Source organism: Panthera uncia, chromosome A2 (genome assembly GCF_023721935.1).
Source record: "Panthera uncia isolate 11264 chromosome A2, Puncia_PCG_1.0, whole genome shotgun sequence".
In the NCBI taxonomy this organism is placed as follows: domain Eukaryota; kingdom Metazoa; phylum Chordata; class Mammalia; order Carnivora; family Felidae; genus Panthera; species Panthera uncia.
This window is the reverse complement of record NC_064816.1, coordinates 77831129-77854832: the sequence shown is the minus strand read 5'-3', so window position 1 is coordinate 77854832 and position 23704 is coordinate 77831129. Positions and strand designations below refer to the sequence as shown.

General features: G+C 42.5%; 1 protein-coding gene across 4 annotated transcripts in view; it reads right to left on the bottom strand.

Moving 5' to 3' along the window:
* The window catches only part of NAPEPLD (N-acyl phosphatidylethanolamine phospholipase D), a 47037-nt gene extending 23632 nt beyond the window's left edge, over positions 1 to 23405 (bottom strand). The window contains exons 1-2 of one of the 4 annotated variants that reach the window (XM_049642857.1): positions 22967 to 23405; positions 1542 to 1848 (exon numbers count right to left, since the gene is read on the bottom strand). In XM_049642857.1, coding sequence (XP_049498814.1) covers positions 1542 to 1848; positions 22967 to 23178 — 519 coding nt within the window. In that variant the 5' untranslated portion in view covers positions 23179 to 23405. The other 3 variants (XM_049642859.1, XM_049642860.1, XM_049642858.1) reach the window with 3 other exon arrangements.
* Between the last annotated feature and the right edge of the window lie 299 nt (positions 23406 to 23704).

The following is a 23704-nucleotide window of genomic DNA, read 5'->3' as shown; positions in this document are numbered from 1 at the left end:
TCTCTCTCTCTTTCTCTCTCTCTTTCTCTCTCTCTTTCTCTCTCTCTCTCTCTCTCTCTCTCTCTCTCTCTCTCTCTCTCCACTTCCTCCAAAGCCTTGTAGGACAGAGGTTGGTAGAAAAGAGAAGCCAAAGGAGACAGGTGGTAGAGAGAAGCAAGAAAATAAGAAAAAAGAGGGGGCAAGAAACAGCTCTTGCAATTGGGAGCCACCCACTCCCTGCCAAATGTAATCACACTGATCTAATAAACTGTATGCCAAATGTTAATTAGTTTCATCCTAAAGGGGCACCTGGGTGGCTCAGTCGGTTAAACCTCCCACTCTTGATCTCGGCTCAGGTCATGATCTCACAGTTTGTGAGTTCAAGCCCCGCATCAGGCTCTGTGCTGACAGCACGGAGTCTACTTGGGATTCTCTTTCTCCCCTCTCTCTCTCTCTCTCTCTCTGCCCCTCCCCTGCACATGAATGCTCTCTCTCTCAAAATAAGAAACTAAACTTAAAAAAAAATAAAGTTTCACCCTAGGTAAATATCATTTATTTAAAGGTCAGTGACCTACTGCCAATTTTTTAAGGTCTGGAAAGGTTATCCGAAGATTCCTTTCACAGTTTTAGCGGCCGTGTCCAAGGACGCCAAGCACTCTGGGCAAACACACATCAGGTTACTACTTGATGGGACATGCCATGCACATTCTCACCTCCATGACCTTGTTCATGCCATCATCCACCTGAAAACCACTGCCAAAATACTTTTTATCTTTTTAGGCCCGGATCAAATATCAAATTGCCTCCTCTGAGAAGCCATCTCCAGCCCTACCAGCTCGGATCCACCGCTTCCTTTCCTGTACTTTTTTTTTTTTTTAATTGTCAAGTTGGCTAACATACAGAGTATACAGTGTGCTCTTGGCTTTGGGAGTAGATTCCCTTGACTTATCGCTTACGTACAACACCCAGTGCTCATCCCAACAAGTGCCCTCCTCAATGCCCACTCCCCCCTTCCCTCCCCCATCAACCCTCAGTTTGTTCTTTGTATTTAAGAATCTCTTATGGTTTGCCTCCCTCTCAGTTTGTAACTATTTTTTTTCTTCCCTTCTCCCACGGTCTTCTGTTAAGTTTCTCAAATTCCACATGAGTGAGCACATATGATACCTGTCTTTCTCTGACTGACTTATTTCACTTCACATAATACCCTCCAGTTCCATCCACGTTGTTGCAAATGGCAAGATTTCATTCTTTTCCACTGCTGAGTAGTATTCCACTGACTGTATGTGTTATGTATGTATATCACATCTTATTTATCCATTCATCCTGTACTTCGAAAGCACTCTATTCCTACCCCAATTGCCACCAGATCAGAGTGGTTCTTCATATACATACTTTGTTGCTAAGTTATAAACTTGAGGACACCTTATTCACTTTTTCTTCTCAGAACTTAGCCCTATGCCTTATCATATAAAAGGAGCTCAATTAACTAACTTGAGTGTCATGATACAATTCACAGCAAAATTAAGTGATAATAAGAGCCCCCCAGAAAAACCAAACGCTACCTCTTTGGAACACGGAACACTGCTGTGATCTTTCTCCATTATCAGCCATCTAAGAACATTTGGAATAGAGAGATTTTTCCAAGTTGGCCAAGGGTTGACAAATCTGCCATCCTTTCCTTTCTTTGATTTAGTTACATCTTCTTCTAGTCTGTAATCCAATTTGAAACTTTTCCTGGAAAACCTAGAAGAATCACTTCCTACAGAACTCCGTGCTGAATTTTGGCGTTTTCTTACTGCTTCTTTAGGATACTGGCTGCTTGTCATCAGAGATTGGTTGCTTTCATTTTCATCCATGTCCTTTTCAGAGCTAAAAAACAAAAAAGGGGGGGGGGACGGAGGGAATACTGACTTTAACATAAAGGCATTAAGACTCATTACACAGCATCCACAGTATTTCTTAGCTAATAAAAATTTTCTCAAACTTACAAGAACATTCTGTCTCTGTCAACGCAAACTTTCTTCCTGCAAAATACCACTTCTGAATCCAGAATTACTGCTTGCTAAATAGGAAAAAATGTTTGCTTTATCTTCTCTTGACAAACCATTTAGATATTCCATATCTGCTATAACTGAAAGCAGTACTCCACCAGCCAGCATTTAAACACACGAATTTTTCCATTTCAATATCTTACAGAATTGAAGCACCTTCCTGAATGTGTAACATTTTCATACCTGAATTTTAAAAATACTATTGTTAATAATAAATAGTGAGAAGGACTGCCTTAGTTCCTTGAGTATAACTCAGTAATTCCAGTGATTTATATAGAACTCCGCGAGGCCTGGTCATTTTTACTTTGAAAATAATCTTTAAAAAACCTTAGGGGCGCCTGGGTGGCGCAGTCGGTTAAGCGTCCGACTTCAGCCAGGTCACGATCTCGCGGTCCGTGAGTTCGAGCCCCGCGTCAGGCTCTGGGCTGATGGCTCGGAGCCTGGAGCCTGTTTCCGATTCTGTGTCTCCCTCTCTCTCTGCCCCTCCCCCGTTCATGCTCTGTCTCTCTCTGTCCCAAAAATAAATAAAAAACGTTGAAAAAAAAATTAAAAAAAAAAAAAAACCTTAAAAAAATAATTTTACTTTGAAAATAATTACCAGTGCCCCTAAAAAAGCACACTGAGTTCAAGCCCCAGGAAAGGAAACAATAACAGTAATGGAGAAACATTTCAGTCATGTATTTAAGTGGTTAACAATACAAATTTGAATTAACTCAGATTGAGAACTGCCAAGACAGTGTAGTATGTATCCTAGCTGTATGACCTTAGGTAAGTTTCCTACCCTCTCTGTGCTTCGATTTACTCATTTATAAAATGGAGATAATAATACCACCATCTCTGAGGTTTATGGAGAGGTTTTAAAAAGCTAATACAAGCGAAGCCCTTAGAAACATGCATGTAACATGTATATAACAAATGTAACACATATACATACATGGTAACAGGTCTACAAATGCTAGCTGTTGCAGCTGACATTCCCACTACCACCACCACTGCCCCCAGACTCAAGGAAGCAAAATCCTTGATTTTGATCTATATAGGACTCCAGATACATAGAAGTGATAATATATTAAGAATATGCATTTAGGGGTGCCTGAGTGGCTCAGTCGGTTAAGCCTCCGGCTCTTGATTTCGGCTGAGCTCATGACCTCACATGAGTTTGAGCCCCGTGTGAGGCTGGGCATTGTGACGTGCGGAGCCTGCTTGTGATCCTCCCTCTCTCCATCTCTCTCTGCCCCTCCCTCTGCTCACTTGTTCTCTCTCTCCAAATAAACATAAAAAAATTTTTTTTAAAGAATAAGCATTTATTGGGGCACCTGGGTGGCTCAGTCAATTAAGCTTCCAACTCTTGATTTTGGCTCAGGTTATGATCTCACAGTTCATGAGTTCGAGCCCCATGTTGGGCTCTGCACTGACAGTGTGGAGCCTGTTTGGGATTCCCTCTCCCTCTCCCTCCCTCCCTCCCTCCCTCCCTCTCTGCTCCTCCCCCACTCACACACTCTTTCTCTCAAAATAAATAAACTTAAAAAAAAAAAAAAGAATATGCACATATATGCCATGAATTTCATTTCTTTCCTATTCCACTAAACAAACATTTGCTTTCTGTCTAGTTTAAATGCACTGCATACACATAATACACTTCATAACCCCTGAGAAAATAAGCACAACAGAAAGCCAAATATTTTTATGGCCACAATGATGTTTACACAGAAATACCATCCAGGAGAGAAAGGGAAAGAACATGAACACTAGGATGAACACGTATGCTGAACTAAAACTTTTTCCCAAACCATCTACAGTAAAATAGTCTCTGGCCTGGACAATAATGGGTGTTAAGAAAAGAAACCAGGGCTGACAAAAGCTGAAGCACACACGTTGGTTGCTCAGCCGCTCACTGTCTGCTGCAGAGCCCGACTGCTAGGAGAGCCTAACAAGCTTTAGATCTGGGGCAACCACCCACCTCTCTCTAGTCCTCAATATTCTCGCCTGTAAAATACCTACTTATCTCATGGGGGTTCAAAGGATCAAATGACAATGTACATAAAGGGACTGCCACCCACCAAATGATAATTCTTTTTTCCCTAATCCTGCTAACTGGCCATATACCTAAATTCCTTAAATTCCATCCGAAAGCAAAAAATCTGGGTGAGTTATCTCAGTTCTTCTCAAAGAAGTGCTCTACCTGGGTCATAATTAGGTTCAGGCCCAGGACTTTACAAAGCACTAGGGCAAATACCGTCCATTTGAACCCCAGTACATTTAACAGATGCAAACACACCAAGTTGGGAGACTTTTATTTCCCCAACAGAGTAGTATGTCTAAGGGATGGCAGAGCTGACCTGATGCCACCTGCCCTTTGTGATGAAAATCGGCTTGTGAGATATGTGCATATTTATATAAACACATTTACACATATGTGTATATATACATGTACATATAAATACATACATAATATTGCTCCCAACTATGTAATAAATTTTTGGCCCAATGTTTTATTTTTAACGTTTATTTATTTTTGAAAGACAGCGACAGAGCATGAGTGGGGGAGGGGCAGAGAGAGAGAGGGAGACACAGAATGTGAAGCAGGCTCCAGGCTCTGAGCTGTCAGCACAGAGCCTGACACGGGGCTCAAACTCAAGAGCTCAGATCATGACCTGAGCCAAAGTCAGAAGCTTAACTGACTTAGCCACCCAAGTGCCCCATTTTGGCTCATTGTTTTAAACAATTAGAGGATAAGGAGAAAGGAGAAATGAGCCCTCTGACTCAAAAACCACAAAAGCAAAGCCAAAACGGGGTTTTGGGACAACATCCAGCCATCCAATGTGGATGTAAGAAGTAAGGGAGGCTTGTGAGAGCCAACAGTAAAGGTGTGAAGGATGGGATTAGATCTGGGACCTGGCCCCCCGAATAGCCAAAGTAATTTTGAAGAAGACCAAAGCAGGAGGCATCACAATCCCAGACTTTAGCCTCTACTACAAAGCTGTCATCATCAAGACAGCATGGTATTGGCACAAAAACAGACACATAGACCAATGGAATAGAATAGAAACCCCAGAACTAGACCCACAAACATATGGCCAACTAATCTTTGACAAAGCAGGAAAGAACATCCAATGGAAAAAAGACAGTCTCTTTAACAAATGGTGCTGGGAGAACTGGACAGCAACATGCAGAAGGTTGAAACTAGACCACTTTCTCACACCATTCACAAAAATAAACTCAAAATGGATAAAGGACCTTAATGTGAAACAGGAAACCACCAAAACCCTAGAGGAGAAAGGAAAAGACCTCTCTGACCTCAGTCGTAGCAATTTCTTACTCGACACATGCCCAAAGGTAAGGGAATTAAAAGCAAAAATGAACTACTGGGACCTCATGAAGATAAAAAGCTTCTGCACAGCAAAGGAAACAACAAACAAAACTAAAAGGCAACCAATGGAATGGGAAAAGATATTTGCAAATGACATATCGGACAAAGGGCTAGTATCCAAAATCTGTAAAGAGCTCACCAAACTCCACACCTGAAAAACAAATAACCCAGTGAAGAAATGGGCAGAAAACATGAATAGACACTTCTCTAAAGAAGACATCCAGATGGCCAACAGGCACATGAAAAGATGCTCAATGTTACTCCTCATCAGGGAAATACAAATCAAAACCACACTCAGATATCACCTCACGCCAGTCAGAGTGGCCAAAATGAACAAATCAGGAGACTATAGATGCTGGAGAGGATGTGGAGAAACGGGAACCCTCTTGCACTGTTGGTGGGAATGCAAACTGGTGCAGCCGCTCTGGAAAGCAGTGTGGAGGTTCCTCAGAAAATTAAAAATAGACCTACCCTATGACCCAGCAATAGCACTGCTAGGAATTTACCCAAGGGATACAGGAGTACTGATGCACAGGGGCACTTGTACCCCAATGTTTATAGCAGCACTCTCAACAATAGCCAAATTATGGAAAGAGCCTAAATGTCCATCCACTGATGAATGGAGAAAGAAATTGTGGTTTATATACACAATGGAGTACTACGTGGCAATGAGAAAGAACGAAATATGGCCCTTTGTAGCAACGTGGACGGAACTGGAGAGTGTGATGCTAAGTGAAATAAGCCATACAGAGAAAGACAGATACCATATGGTTTCACTCTTATGTGGATCCTGAGAAACTTAACAGAAACCCATGGGGGAGGGGAAGGAAAAAAAGAGGTTAGAGTGGAAGCGAGCCAAGGCATAAGAGACTCTTAAAAACTGAGAACAAACTGAGGGTTGATGTGGGGTGGGAGGGAAGGGAGGGTGGGTGATGGGTATTGAGGAGGGCACCTTTTGGGATGAGCGCTGGGTGTTGTATGGAAACCAATTTGACGATAAGTATCATATATTGGAAAAAAAAAAAAAAAAAAGATCTGGGGCCTGGCCTGAGACGTTAAGGAGGTCTGGCTACACTGTAGGCAATGAAGAAAAACTGAAGGAGGGGCGGCGCCTGGGTGGCTCAGTCAGTTAAGCATCTGACTCTTGATTTCGGCTCAGGTCATAATCTCACGATTTGTGGGACTGAGCCCACGTCAGGCTCTGAGCTAACAGTGTGGAGGCTGCTTGGGATTCTCCCTCTCCCCCCCCCTCTCTCTCTCTACCCTGCTTCCTCTCTCAAAATAAATAAACTAAAATTAAAAAAATAAAAAAAGAAGGAAAAAGAAAATTGAAGGAGCTTAAAAAGGAGATAACCCACAGCAGGATAAAAACAAAAGGCTGTGGCTAAACACTGGAGCCAGGGAGATAAACTTGTGAGTAGGAATGGGCAGCCCAGAAAATCCAGTAGTAGCAAAGCACGCTGTTACATGTTTGGCACATTTCATTTAAATTAACGCTCCTGGCAAAATTTCAGGGTAGGTAGGATAATCCCCATTTCTAACTGAAACACCAAGAGGTAGAGAGCAGCCCTCTCAAAAGCTGAGAAGGCAGTGACAGTGAGAAGAGAAAGAACCGAATAAATCCAAGAGATAAGAGGATCAATCAGTAAGACCTGAGTCTCTAAATGGTCCCGAACTTCAGACCATTTGTAAGGCAGGGTGGGGGATAGGTTAAAAAAAAAAAAAAAAAAAAAAGGGGGTGGGGGCAGGATCCAGAAACGACAGCACCAATAACTGAGTAAAGGAATTAGGGGAAAGCTAGTGTTTGGAGTACATAAGAGAAGGTGGAATTATGACCCAGTGAGCTTGCAAAAGGGTTTGAGACAACAGGAAAGAATCCAAGCAGAAGTACTCACGGACACCAAATGGAAATGATGACCCTGGGACCCAGGTTGCTTTGGGGGTGATAAAAGCGAAGGTAAGAGAACAGAGAGGTTTTCAGGGACCCGGGAGTAAAATGAAAGTGAAAAATGGGTTCACTGATCTGCTTAAACCTGAACAACAAATTTTCTCAAAGTTGTCTTTTCATGTGTCCCCATTTTCTTTCCTCCCATCCACTCAGGCTCTCACCCCAATCAATTCTGTTAAATAGTTTTCTCGCAAAAAGCCATCCTCTCTCAACACGCCCTTCACCCCAACACACACAAAATCCAGTCTTCAGAAATGATATTTTTAAAAGCAAATCTGATAAATAAAACAGAAAAACAGAAGATTGCCTTGGTTCTCAGAATGAGGGCAAAGGTCGGGAAGATGGTCTATGAAGGTGTTTCTAGCCCTGCCCACACTCTCCCCTACTTCAAACACAAGCCTTAATCTTTCTCAAATGCATCATGTTCCTACCTCGGGCCACCTATTGCTATCACAGGGCCTTTGAGCATGATTTTTAAAATATTGAGTACTCAGAGATATATCCCCAGGATTATGTACTACCGTGAAAGTGTTCAAGCAACACAAAATGTTGGTGCTATGTTGTGCCATTTCACACTATGCACTGTGAGTGTGAAACGATAAGAAAAAAACAGGACACGGAAACCTGAACTATCACAATCTGGACTTGTTCACCTGGAGGAAAAGTACTGGCAGTCCATTCAGTGAACATGCAAAGTGACAAGGTCTATCAACAGGTGCTCCAGTGACAAAGTGAGCCTCGGCCAGTGGAGATGTATGGAGCCTGCCTGAGAGCTGGGTCACGTGAGAAGGCTCCTCATCAAATCTGTCTTCTGGTCACTATGTAGTGGACGGTGACAATCTTACAACGGTCATCTCTAAACACCAAAGATAAAATGATGGGAAAACTAGGACTGAAGATGAGCAGGTTCTACGTATGGCCCTGCCAGTCGCTAGCCCTCAGCTTTGCAAACTCAGACAAACCCCTTAACATATCCAGACTGGAGTTTCCTTAATTAAACATAGCAAATCTCCTCATTATTTCTGGTTATAGATCTCTCTCCAAATTTAACAATGTAAGTAAAAATTCAGCCTTGATCTCTGGCCAACAGTAAGTGAAAGGAGATGTGTGAACTCATGAGTTCAAAACTGGGTGAAGTTTACACCATCAGCATTATTTATATTATGCTAATTTTCATCCAATTTTAGGCACCATGAATGAATGGTAAGGTACACTGTTATTTTATGTGCCACTAAGAAAGTAACAATATCAATTATAACGTCACACATCATATGATATAACCTGCTATCAGTGGTGTTCAAATGTGCATAAAATGTCTGTCTTGACATTGATAAAATACACCAGTTTTTACATGGAAATATAAATTCTGGAAGAGGAGCAAAACATTAACCTTGGTAATTAAATATAATCAGAACCACAATTAATTTGTGGACCCTCCTTTCCTCTGTGAACAACTAACTTTGTGACCAATAGCTAAATTTGGACTAAAAAGCTAGAATCCAGAAGCAAATTTAAACAAAGCCCTATGACAACTAATATAAAATATAAATGCTCTTCAGGGTGCCTGGGTAGCTCAGTCGGTTGAGCGTCCGACTTCAGCTCAGGTCACGATCTCGCGGTCCGTGAGTTCGAGCCCCGCATCGGGCTCTGGGCTGATGGCTCAGAGCCTGGAGCCTGTTTCCGATTCTGTGTCTCCCTCTCTCTCTGCCCCTCCCCTGTTCATGCTCTGTCTCTCTCTGTCCCAAAAATAAATAAACGTTAAAAAAAATTTTTTTTAATATAAATGCTCTTCTTTAAAGAACAATTTGTGGGGAGCCTGGGTGGCTAGTCGGTTGAGCATCCGACTCCGGCTCAAGGTCACGATCTTGCAGTGCATGAGTTCAAGCCCCATGTCAGGCTCTGTGTGGACAGCTCAGAGCCTGGAGCCTACTTCAGATTCTGGGGTCAACCTCTTTCTGTCCCTGCCCCACTCATACTCTGTTCTTTCTCTCAAAACTAAATATTAAAAAGAGGCCTCCACAGCTTCATAGTAAAGAATAATGTGTTACAAAAAGGACAACATAAATTCTATCTAGTAATTATCAACTACATTCTCCACATTTCTCTGAAGATTAAGTGCCTACTTAACAGGAGAGGAACTTACCCCAATGTCTCTAACCAAAGAGAGATCTGAACTGTGACATTTGGTGAAGACAAGTGTGCCAAGTACAAATATTTTATTTCAATAACTGCACACATGGGTAAAACGCTTTCAAAAAATAAGAACTCTCTATTTCAAAAGCAAATGTTTTACCCTTTCTTTCTTTGACATTTAAGATTTGCCAGCTGCCTAGAAGTGAATGCATTATCATTTTAAAAACTGAAGAAAAAAATTACATTAGTACAATGTACGTTTGGGATTTCAACATACTCCTAAATCATGACATTGCAAATCATTATTCCTAAAGGTGACATTTAATAAATATTAATTGAGTGGCTATCCATTACATACCAACAAAGATGCTGACACTAAATCTGGAAAACATTCAGAACTGTATTTTCAGATATCTAAAAATAACAGGAAATCCACAATTTTATATCTGTGGTCCTATCTATAGTGAAGAAAAGGGTCCTTTTAGTGCAATGCTAGATAACATAGCTAATGAAACTATTTCAATTCACTGAAATGTCTGCAAAGGGCTTCCATAAATTAAATTAAACTGTTTCCATCCTTCACATGCAATACAGGCTTCCCTTGAGACTGGTATTAACCCCCACATGCCTATCAGAGTCTGGTGGGAGGGTAGATATGTCCAAGAGTGAGAAGTACACTGGCTAATGAAAGGGAGAATGTTCTGTGGGAGGTATGTGCACCACATACGTTAACAAAGAAATTACCACATTGTTTGTTTTCTAGGACTTTCTTTTACTCACTTTGTTGACTTAACAACCAGTTTCACTAAAAAGCTAAGAAAGCAAAGCAAATAACTTAATATACAATACCTGGGAGCACACTAAAACAAGTTATGACAACTTTTAATAACAGAATATATATGTGCATACATGTGTCCATTTAGATAGATGTATATATAGGATAAATCTATATACCACACCAAATAATTTACCTTCACACAAGTGAAAAGAACATTAGTTGGGAGTGTAAAAGGACTCCAGTTTTACCACTAACTACAGAGATATTAGCACAGGTAAAGTAACCTAACCTCTCTAAACGTGGGCTTCAGCACCTATTAAAGAGAACTCCTAAATATCCCCTTGAAGGACAGTAATGAGAAGCAATGACGTCATGGAGCAGTATCTCCAACCACTATCCAAATACAAATTGTTACGTTCAGTAGAAAAGTAAATCATGTGATAACCAGAAACTTTTGATCCAATTGAGTTGTTTTTCAAAATGAAAAATAACACTTCAGAATTCTAGATAGATTTAAAAAGAGTCCTAAAATCTTTCTTTCCTTAAAAACTTTATGTTAAAAAAAAAGTATTTGGGGGGCACCTGGATGGTTAAGTCAGTTAGGCATCCAACCCTTGATCTCAGCTCAGGTCTTGATCTCAGGGTTGCACGTTCAAGCCCCCAGATGCTGGGTGTGGAACCTACTTTAAAAAAAAAAAAATTATTTTTATAAAAAGTCTAAGTTTCCTTACCCTTTATAATAATCAAAGTATTGTGTTTAAAAAAAAAAAAAAACTTCAAATCTGTCTTATAAAGTGTTCATCTGATTATAGACAGAAAAGTTACTTCAATACTTCAACAAATGATAAAGTTAATTCACACATCAGGATCCACAGAATGGAGGCTGCCCAGGTGGCCTGGCCCACAAATCTAAACTCAAGTCAGCCTGCACTTACAGGAAACCCATCAGAGAATCCTAACGCACATCAGCCACAATCCTCCAACTCAGCTTAGCTAGCTTACCTTACCCTAAAAACAGGACCTGCTAGCCTTGTAAGAAAATCCCGACCTCCTTCCCAATCACGCACTGTTTCCACATCACCTCTTCTGTGCCCTATAAAATGGACTATTGCAAAAAATGTCTCAGAAAGAGTGCTCCACGACTCCTGAAGCACTGTACTCCCCAGATCCATGGATTTTTTCTTCCCTTAAAGACACTGAATTTGTTATGAAATTGTGTTATTTTTGTCATTTGACACAAGTAATTCACAAAGAAATTCTACCTTAACAAAAGCACCAAGACTCAGAACAAACAATTTTGAGACGAATGAGTGTGGAACACACCTGACTCTCTGAGGTACAAAGTAGAGAACATGTTCTCCCTTCAAAACCAGTCAAGGACAACAAATGTTCTTGATCACAGAACACCAAAGGCTCTGAAAATCTTTGCTATCTGAGACAATTCAAAATACTGAACTAAAAGTCATTTCATAAGCTATTAGAAGATTTTAAGTCACTAAAATATGCACACTATAGGTGCCTCCTCTACAAGACATTTTTTCCAATATGTAAATAAGAAAGCAAAGGGTTTTTTAATGTTTATTTATTTTGAGAGAGAGTGAGGGAGAGAGAGAACCCCAAGTAGGCTCCACGATGTCAGCACGAAGCCCAACGCAGGGCTCAATCCCATGAACTGTGAGATCATGACCTGAGCCAAATAAAGAGTGGGACGTTTAACCAAGAGGCACCCAGGCACCCCTCTAGTAAATAAATATTTTAAAAAAAGACGTTCGCTCACATGCTCTCTCTCAAACTTTAAAAAATTAGAAAGCAAAGCTTTGATTAGAATTAGAAACAATAAACAAGGTGAGAATTGGAAACAATAAACAAGGCAGCTTAAGACCAAAGCCCATTTTATTTTTTTTAATGTTTATTTTTGTGAGAGAGAGAGAGAAAGCAAGAGAGACAGAGAGTGGGGGGGGGGGGGGGGGGGGGGGGGGGGAAAAGGGGGGGGGGGGGCCCCAGGGGGCCCCCCCGCGGACAGAAGGGGGGGGGGGGGGGGGGGGGGGCGGGGGGAGGGGCAGAGATAAAGGGGACAGAGGATCCCAAGCAGGCTCCACGCTGACAGCAGAGAGTCTGATGCGGGGCTTGAGCCATGAGAGCATGACCTGAGCCGAAGTCGGACGCTTAACAGACCGAGCCACCCAGGCACGCCAAGACTATAAGCCCATTTTAAAATACCACCTACAGGGGCGCCTGGGTGTCTCAGTCAGTTGGGAGTCTGACTTCAGCTCAGGTCATGATCTCACAGCTGTTGAGTTAGAGCCCCGCGTCGGGCTCTGTGCGGACAGCTCAGAGCCCAGAGCCTGCTTCAGATTCTGTCTTCTCTCTCTCCGCCCTCCCCTGCTCACACTCTGTCTCTCCAAAAATAAATAAACATTTAAAAAAATTAAAATACCACCTACAGTAATACAACTGGAATCCTTAGGATAATCATACTAAAACGGCATGTTATGGCAAATTGAGAAAGCATGCATAAAGAGGTATGTTTAATGAAACAACACGGTTATCACCTCAATTTCTTAAAAATAACGCAAATAAGCGCCGTCATCTGTTATAATCAGTGACACCTGTATGATATAATTACTTAATTGAAAAGGTTGGGGCTGGTGGGGAGGAAAGACTAACTTGATGGTTAAGAAACTAAGAAGTACATCCTAAATCCGTTATATGACCTTAAGTGCTCATTTACTGTTCCTTAAGCCAAGATTTGAACAAAAATATTCTTTCAAATGTGGACTCTCTCTCCCCTGTCTCTCTCTCCATCAATTATGCAAAAAGAAAGCTTTTTGTTTTTTAAAGTATAACCCATAAAGAACAGGAATGGAGAAACTGGTCTTCATAGCTCCTGGATAGAAAGGAAGGGGACTGAGGGGGAAAGCACTCTCTTTTACTTCTGACTTCAGTTCTGGTTCCAGCTTTTACTGTACTGAGCTTTCTTGACTTACAACAGGGTGAATCCCAATAAACCCATCCTGAAGCTGGAACTAACTCAGATCAAAAATGCATCCAACACACCTAACCTACCCAACATCACAGGCCTACCTTGCATGTGCTCAGAACACTTAGTCAGTCTACAGCTGGGCTACATCATGTAACACAAAGCCGGTTTTGGAATAAAGGGCTGAACAGCTCATGTATTTATTGACTGCTTAAAGTGAAAACAGAATGGTCGTGTGGGGACAGAATGGCTCTAAGTGTGTCGACTGTCCACCCTTGTGATCATAGGCCTGACTGGGAGCCTGGGTACTGCCAGGATCATACCATGAACATTACCTTGGAACAGTTCAAAATTCAAAGTGTGGTTTCTACTGAGTATGTATGGCTTTTGCATCATCATGAAGTTGAAAAACCAAAAGTCAAACCATAGTAAGTCGAGACTGCACTGAATTGTGTAACATTTATTTTTTCTTTTTTAAAGTTTATTTATTCTGAGAGAGCAAGTGAGAGAGAGCAGAGAGGAGGAGGAGGAGCAGAGAGGAGGAGGAGGAGCAGAGAGAAGGAGAGAGAAAATCCCAAGCAGGCTCCATGACACCAGAGAGGAGCCCCAACTCAGGGCTCGAACTCACGAACCAGATCATGACCTGAGCCAAGATCAACAGTCAGATGTTTAACTGGCCGAGCCACCCAGGCATTCCTGAATTCTTCAACACTTAAAAAGTCACTATCATTGAGATTCACTTTCTCCATCTGTAAAATGAGAGGCCTGGGCCACACCCGTCAGGCCCCTTCTACCTCCCTGATTCTAACAGCCGGTGGCTGCACCAGAGAGCCTGCTCAAAGCCACAAAAGAGCTGTCCCCTCTAGCGTGGCTACTACCAAGCCACGTGCCCCTCCCAAGTTCTCCTCCCTGCTAGGAGGTTCCCCTCTAAAGTTAGCTCAGATGCAGCCACCCTCCCAGGCTGGGTCAGCAAGGAATAAGCACAGCATTTTTCATCTGAGAACAGCAAGGTTAGCTCCTTGGAGAAAGTGTAGTTTCATGGGTTTATCAAGCAGACCAGGAGATTATTTAGAGCTTAAAATCTTTCAGGAGAGATTTCACAACAAATCTGATAATCAAACAGCCATTAGATTTCCAACCTTATAATAAGATTTCAGATATAATTTGTAAGGGCCTATATACTTAAATCATTCTTAGAGTCATTTACCAAACATGGTGTGAATGTCTACTATGTCCAAATTCTAGCTTTCCAGGTATGGTGGACAATACAAGCCTCTAACCTCCAAGCATTCAGAATCCTTTAGGGGGGAAAAAACATCATAAGCAACCATATAGATTTTGGAGAAACAGGTTTACAGAAGTGTCAGCTATGAATACTGAAAACTGTAGTTTTTAGTATAAGGCATTTCCATAAGAACTGGCCCAAATTCAACTGGTAAGGAATACTTTTCCCTGTATGCCACATGGTTCACACAGGAAGTTCTGTGACCCCAGAATCAGGGATGCCAAAAACGGAGATAAAAAGGTTAATGACAAAAACCAAACCACTAGTGGGGGTTTTTACAAGGAGGCAAGGCCCAGGGCACTACTGAGGTCAGACCCTGCTCAGCCCATCTCCTGACAGTGTAACATCAGGTTCAAAGTGGCATCATATGACATCCCCGAGAGGTCAACTAACAGAATCAAGTTCAAAGGAACTTTGAAATTCTGTAAGTTCAACCCAGTATATTTTCAGAATACTAGGAAGTAGGTAGCAAATTATAAAAGCACATAAAAAATGGATATAATTAAAATATACTTGGGGTGCCTGGGTGGCTCAGTTGGTTAAGCATCCAACTTCGGCTGAGTCATGATCTCACAGCTCGTGGGTTCGAGCCCTGCATCGGGCTCTGTGCTGACAGCTCAGAGCCTGGAGCCTGCTTTGGATTCTCTGTCTCCCTCTCTCTCTGCCCCTCTCCGCTCATGCTCTGTCTCTCTCTCTCAAAAATAAATAAACATTGGGGCGCCTGGGTGGCGCAGTCGGTTAAGCGTCCGACTTCAGCCAGGTCACGATCTCGCGGTCCGTGAGTTCGAGCCCCGCGTCAGGCTCTGGGCTGATGGCTCGGAGCCTGGAGCCTGTTTCCGATTCTGTGTCTCCCTCTCTCTCTGCCCCTCCCCCGTTCATGCTCTGTCTCTCTCTGTCCCAAAAATAAATAAAAAACGTTGAAAAAAAAAAATTAAAAAAAATAAATAAAATAAATAAACATTTAAAAAAATGTTTTAAATTAAATATACATGCATCAGTTACCAGGAAAAACCACATTACTAGGAAAAGGAACATAAAAAATTTAAAACATTTTAAAATAAATACTTCCTAGTTTGTCATCTCTGACTCTTACAGTTTCCTTGTCTGGTGCCCATTCACTGTGATACTGGACAAAATGTACATAAACCATAGCCTAGTGTCTGGCACACAATAAGCCCTCAATAACGGTAAGCCACTATCTTATATTCTAAGCACTTTAGTGGAATACATATTCGATTTTTAAATTTCTGCACTTATAAGATATGAGAGCAGAGAGTAATGGCATGAATAAACTGAAATGAAACTCTGGAACGTGTTTTTGTTCTTATATTTGAGTAAAAATAAGTCCCGGTCTTCCTGGAATTCATACAACTCAGAACAAAAATGAAACCACGGTTCTCCAAAGGATTCCTATGCAATCCCATAGCCCCTTATGGCCTCAGCAACTCTCTGGATTTACCAGAAGACTTTTCATAAACCTTGAATAGTGTCCTAGCTCTGAAAATAATAATCCTCTCCACCTCACCCTCCTTATCTCTCTTTCCTGCCCCCAGGGAGAAAAATGTGCAAACTCATAATACTAACAGTGGCCACATCTACAATCAGCACCTTCCCCAGAGCTTGAGCCCCATTTACGAGAATTCTTTGGCTCAAAGGACTTCCCACCATAGGAGCCCGTAAAATAAGCAAGCATGGCCAACTTTGGCTAAATGTCCCCCAAAGCAATTCAGCGTCTTGTATCTCTTACCCAAGTGATGACTAATCTCAGTGCTCTGCCACGTCCCCTTCTGGTGGTCAAAACAGGTTATTAAGAAAGGATGTGATCTCCAGTATAACTGATAGAGAGGAGTCCCACGTTGTTACCTAAGTATTTCCAAGCCACCTGAGTACAAAGCCTTCACCCTGGGATTCTCAAGGCTGGCTACACATCAGAATTACCTATGAAGGCTGTTAAACTATACCTGAGTTGGGGCACCCAGGTGGCTCAGTCAGCTGGGGATCCGACTTTGGCTCTGGTCATGATCTCACAGCTCATGAATTTGAGCCCCACGTTGGGCTCTGTGCTGACAGCTTGGAGCCTGGAGCCTGGAGCCTGCTTCGGATTCTGTCTCCCTCTCTCTCTGCCCCTCCCCCACTTGTGCTCTCTCTCTTAAATATAAATAAACATTTAAAAAAAATTTAAACTATACTTGAAGCTACTGAATTAAAATGTCAGGTGGGAGTTCCCCAGATAGTTTTTAAAAACTCTGTGGGTGATTCCAATATAGGCAGGGTTAAGAACTGCTGCTTTGAATTAGTCATTGGCATAGAGGTAGGACAGGCATCTAAGAAGGACCAAAGGGACTTTCTGACACCCCTGAATTTATGCTAGCCTAGCAACTGCCAACAATAAAGCCTACTCTTCCTCCCTGTCCCACACTACAAGTTGGGGGGGGGGGGCGCATAATCCCCAAGATGACCACACAGCACAAGGACAGGGAAGACCACAATGCTAAGGACAAAGGTTGATAGGTCACAGACTTGTATTCAGTCCAGCTGGGTCACAAATTTGACTCTGTGCTCCCAGGAAGCCAAACCAAAAGAAAAGGAAACACAGTCAGTGGTGATTCACATTGCCTACTGTAACCCAAAGGAGCCTACACATAAGGAGTGCCCAATAATATTTATTGAATGAATAAATGAAGAACCGGAGTTTAATTGCCTAATTACTCTTCACTAGGACAGAGTTAATTGTTTTTGAAAACAAAATTATAAAATCAAAATTATAGGAGAAGCAAAAGTAACCAAAGGACAGTGAGACAAAAAGCCAACAGAGGGCATTCCCACTACTAATTAGAGAAAGAAAAACTGAAAAATCCCAGGAAATTCCTGAGGTCTTGAGTTCTATGCTGGTAAAGTTGTGACCCAGTGGTAAAGACTAGAAGATGCCTACCATAAAATCTAGTCCCCTTCCCCCCTTTCTCTTCAGTAACAGAGCCTCGGTTTCACTTATGGTTACTAGCTCTGCGCCACCTAAATGACTACCTTTCCCACCTTTCCAACTAGGGATCAGCCATATTGACATTTTGTGATTCAAGCAAAAAGAAGTCTCACGTGATGCTCTGGGAGTCTCCTTAAGGGAAAGGGAGACATTCTTTTTGATTCTTCCTGCATCTTGCTGGCTGGAGCCGCTGTGAGCCATGAACACAAGGGCAATTCCTGGAAATGGCACAGAGGTCTAAAACGACTTTGGGGGCCCCCCATAACAAGTCTGGACTTTCCAACTCTAGGCCTCCCCAAACGAATCCCAACTGAGACAATAACCATAGCTGCAAAGTTCAGGGAAGCTATGAAAACACAATCCTTCATAATACAGCCTTCCTAATCCAAATGTGGATACCCCGAGCAGCAGACATGACTGCTACTGTTTGTCGCCGTACTTACTATGTGCACTTATTATGTGCCACTTTAAATGTATTCGTTATCGTGTTCGATCCTCACAACATTCCCAGGAGGCAGATACTATCCTTATGTTAAAGGTGATGTCACAAAAGGTTTGCAGAGTTTAACAGTTTGCATGAAGTGAAAAAGCTGGTTAACAGCTAGACCTGGAGATCCAACCCAAGTTGAATCAGATTCCAAAGTCCATGCTCTTTCCACTCACCATGCTGGATCTGCAAGGCAAATCCAATAAATTTATCTAGAACAGATACCAGTTTCAAAGTTAGCAACCTATAGCTAACAGTTAAAGGCTCACAGACAGGCTAGCCTTTTTTTGCTTTCAACATTGTCCTTTTTTGTCTCTTTCAAAGTCAAAAGCACTTAGTAGTTCCCTGATAAGTTCCCTTATAAATATTAACTGCCCTTTTAATTTTACAGGGAGAGGATTTCAAATGATGTGACCCATTTAATTACTGAACTGTTCTCATTTAAAGTTACACTGTGTGGGCGCCTGGGTGTCTCAGTCAGTTAACCCGTCTGACTTCGGCTCAGGTCATGATCTCACAGCTTTTGGGTTAGAGCCCCACATCGGGCTCTGTGCTGACAGCTCAGAGCCTGGAGCCTGCTTGGGATTCTGTGTCTCCCTCTCTCTCTGCCCCTCCCCCCCCCAAAAAGGAACAAACACTAAAAAATATTTTTTAAATATATAACGTTACACTGTGAAGAACAAATAATGAAGTGTTTTTATATAGTTCTATACTTCAGCCATATAAACAGAAACTACACATGAGGCCTTGAAGAGCTTTTCCTTGCCTTGAAAAGATGTCTTTGAGTCCATCCAGCATATAACCACCTAGCATCTTACCCTTCCAACCAAGAAGAATTGTTAATCAAGTTCCATGAAGACAACTTCAGGCATGGGGATCAATGTATCTAGCGTGCCCAGGGCTTTCCCAGTTTCAGCACGGAGAGTCCTACATCCTGAACTTCCTCAGTCTCAGGAAAACCTGGAGGAATGGTCACTCTACAGCCTCGGGGTACCATATAAATGCATAGTTAGGTCTTCAATAAGACTTGCTAAAATGTGAGCAGTTGGGGCGCCTGGGTGGCTCAGTTGGTTAAGCGTCCAACTTCAGCTCAGGTCACGATCTCGCGGTTTGTGAGTTCGAGCCTGGCGTCGGGCTCTGTGCTGACAGCTCGGAGCCTGGAGCCTGCTTCGGATTCTGTGTCTCCTTCTCTCTCTGCCTCTCCCCACTTGTGCTCTGTCTCTATCAAAAATAAATAAAACTAAAATGTGAGCAGTTTATAGTAAATTGGAGATGACCATTATTATAAAATATGATTTTAAGATATTTAGGCAGCTAAGCAAAAAGGAATTACAAAGGTCTACATATTCATGCTTAACCAAGAGAATATTGCTGACAACATCAAAAGGTTGTCAAACTCTTCATTGTGATTTATTCAAACGTGTCTACCAGCATTCATATTTGCCAGTTAAAAAACAAGCTGAGAACAGCACATATACAACATGTGTATACAACGAACAGTTCATCTACACATAAAACTGAGACACCGTATGGGCAAAGAATGACAGAGGAATCAACTTCCATCCAAGAATGTTAAAGTACATCTCTGTGAAATGGTGAAGCCTAATTTTGAAGTTTTGGCTTTGTGGTTATCATGATTGGCTAAAAACTCTTGCAAGAGTAGAAACAGGAAATCTGTAAATTAAACACGAGGTACACACTTCAGTCCTTTCTAACTTGAACATCCCATGACTCAAGTTCATCACTGTGTGAACCCCTTTACTTCACAGGTGAAGCGAGTCAGGCTGGAGAGTGACATGACATTCAGAGGCTCCAGCTCTGCCTGGTGATAGAACCTGGACTACTTATAAGCCATGCTTTCATCGTAAGTATATTTAACAACACTTGGATCAGAAGAGCAATGATCAGAATAAAAAGATAAAGGACACATTTCACCTCATGCAGGATATTTTACTTAGTTTAGCTCATAAACAGATAAACGGGCCTTAAGTTTTTTAAAAAAGGAGTCTAGAAACTTTTTAACTGTCCTTAGTTACTTCAACCATATAATAGCACCATATTCTGAATAAACGCACAGTACTTCTTTTCACAAACTCTCCAAACAAGCCAAAGGAATGAACACAGTAACTTAAAAAGAGAACAAACATCTTTGTAGTTTGAAGAACTACAGAAAACTTTCCAAACCAATTACTGCGTGTTGTCCAGATGTCCTAGCATCAAAGTCTTGTAAGCAAAGCAAACAAGCATCTGACCAGGGTAAGGAGTGCCAGGAACAATCAGGAAGCTTGGTGTTTCTTTATTCTGACAACTTTACTTTCAGAAATAAGAGAGATTTCAGAAGAGCATAGAGGTGTACGGGCACTTCCTTTCGGTCAACGTGTTACTATTCCTTAATCTGGGAAAACCCCCAAATAAGATAAACATGAAAATCTGCTGCCTTCAAGGGAAAAAATGGATTGTTTTAGCTAACAGGTACATACTGAATTATTTCTCAAACACACTTGTGAATTTATGCTGATCCATCTATAAGCCAGTCCTGGGCCTCTTTAACCAGTGATACTGACCATTCACAAACAATAGGTTTAGGGGTACAATCTGTGGCTGTGACGCTGACCAGAGCTTGCTGAGCAACACCACTCTACCTTGGCTTCATGAGCACACCTTTCTGACAAGAGGCAGCAGTGGATACTACTATAGAAGGCCAGAGCTGCTGTGCTAAGGGACCTTGGGAAACCACTAAAACTTCCCAGCTCTCAGTTTCCTGTTTGCATCATCTGTAGAACGACGTTAATAATTTCACACACTGTAGGTCTATTAAACTAAAAATACATAAATACGTGAAAGGGCTTTGTAAGTCATAGTTATAATACTTATAATACATTATTTAACCACCTGAGTTGGCAAAAGACTATTTCTGACATAACCAAACCGACCCTGGGGTCATAGGAGTTCATACATAATCTATCACAAAAGTCTATTAATAAAATATTTAAATACACAATAAATAGTTGTAAATTCAAAAGACAAGTCCAGCAAAGCACTAACTATAAAGAGATAGGCAGGCAGAGATAGGTAGAATTCTTCAGTATTATAGCAGTTAGAATGGTTTATTACTTGGGCCTTATGCTAGAAATAACGAGGGATTTTTCTTTAATGCCACTTTTATACATGCTCTCACAGGCCTTCAGCATAAAGATGCTCGCTCATTAACCATTACTTATGTGCGAATATGGCTCCCAAATACTTCTTCAATGCTAACACTTTTTACTTGTGTGCTTTTCAATCTAAAATGCCAGATGAACACAGCCTCCCAGCTATAGCCATATCTTATTTACATAAAGAGTAGAATGGCATGGAAAAACCCACCACATCCACAGCCATCTACCACTACAAAGAAAAAGCAGAATGAAACACCAAAATCAAAGGCAAATAGTATCTTTCCCAACAGAGACAAAATGTTCCCCCTCAGTTTCCCAAACTCACAAACACCAAAGGAACATAAATAATACCGTTTTCAAACATGAGGATGACTCTATCAACTAAAACATAACCAAAACCCTACGATGGAATGCTTACATTAAAAGGTCCTTCATACAATTATCCTTGGACTACTTTAAAAATTAAGTTTTGCAATATGAAATCGGTACAACTTAACTTGGAATTGTGAGTGAAAACAAGGTATGAGAAATACATTAAGTATTTTTCCTCTTTTGGAGACTTACCGAAATTCTTGCAGCAGGAAAGCCTGCAGAATCTAACAAAAAATTTCTGAAAATTGGGACTATATTTTCAGTTAACCCAAAACAGTCTTAAGTGAAGTCAATCTCTCTTAAATACACTTGCCCTAATTTCTCTCACAGACCTGATGTTTTCTTGCAACAACATCAAACTATTGTGGGATATGGGTAATCTTTTCCTTTTAAAGATTACGTAATTTCTTCCTAAATGGTATTGATGTCCGAGGCTAAATCAAAAACACTAAAATATAAATAGAAATGCTAGATATCCACTTTTAAAGAGATTGAAACTGTTTAATTTTCAGAGAGCTGTATCTCAGGAGTGTCTCTCAATAAATTACTCAGAATTATCAAATAGCAAACACTTCACGCTCAGCCCAAGTAAAGGAGGGGAGTCATAACAGTAAAGGCAAGGACAAGAACTAAATGACTTTTTAAAGGTTAACTTTTCTCATTCTCTTAATATTCTCCAGGTTCGGTTGCCGTGTTGATACCAGATCGTAGCCCGAGGAAGCATATTTATCTCAACTATCAGCGCCCCAGCGAGTTCTATACCGGGGGCGGGGACCGCCCGCAATAATACCCAACTTAAGAAACAACCACAGAACAGAAAACTCAGAAAGCACCAGCTTCCACCACCCCACCCCACCTTGCTCCTTTCTTCTGCTATTCCATTCGTGGTTCATTTTCAAGACAAAAGCAAAGAAACCTGTTGGAATGAAGTTTTAAAAGATAAACACCCTATATGAGGCAGAAATAAGTTGCTCTAAGAATGCTGTCGACCCATTCATTTACATACAGCCACAGAAAATACACCCACATGTATTTCGATCAGCGAAGATGTGACCTGGTGATTTGAAGAGAAGATGGGATCTAAAACAAGTCCCAGAGACGGCTACTTTCCCAAGAGAAAAAAAAAAATAATAATGTGGCTCTTCACCCAGGCAGCTTCAGAGACGCGGGCTCCGCAACTCTAGAGGTGCAGAAATTCAAACGAACGCCTGCCGCTCACAAGTACAGCATCTCCAGGACAAGGCAGGGCTCGGCCCCGGTAATCCCACCCACTGCGCGCTCCACTTCGCCGAGCAGTCCAAACGGCCCCAGGCCGGGGTGTGCTGGCTGCCCCACCCAGAGGCCGAGGGGGAAGCGAGCCGCGAAAAAGAAACGCGGGCGGGAGAGCGAGCGGGAGCGCGGAGCTCGGGGAGCTACAGCTCGAGGCGGCAAGGGGGCGGGCTCACCTGGCGCGGGGGGCGGCTGGGCGCGCGCGCCGCCGCCGCTGCCGCTGCTCCAGGGCTGCGGGCCACAGCGCCCCCGGGCACAGCACCCCCGCGCAGAGGGAGGGGCCGCGGCGGCCGGCGCCTGGGTTCCGCCGCCCCCGGCCCCGGCGCGCCGGCTCCGCCGAGGGCGCCAACAGCTGCAGGCAGCGCCTCAGCGCTCGTCGCCTCGCCATCCCGGGGGCGAGCTGTACCCACAGACCGAGGCGAAGTTCGCTCCACGTGGGCTGCTCACTCACTCGTTGTGACCTTCGAATCTGGCAGCTCTGCCAGCGGTAGCCCCCTACGGGCCGCCGCTCTGGCCTTTACAAGATGGCGGCGCCCGTGGACCCCAGCGCCGAGGCCATCTTGGTAAAGGAGGCGCCGCGGGGCCCGCGCTTAGCGCCCCCTCGGCCGGCCCGCACCTCTGGAACACTCTGCAGAAGCCTTTTTTTATACAGGATTGGTTACCCTGACCTAAATCAATAGCTAACTTTCAGATGCATGAACACGTTCCTAGACACCGGCCCTAATTGCTGAGACTAAATGGGATTTAGGTGGCATCTCACAGCCGTTGCGATTGTAGTAGACAAGCACTTGGTAGCAGCATACTTACAACCGATGGTGCCATGAGCCTGGAAGCGAAGAAACTAATTTGAAGTGTGTTGTACAAGAGGTGTTGAATATTAATGGCAGTACTGCCTGGTCACGGTGTGCTCATTA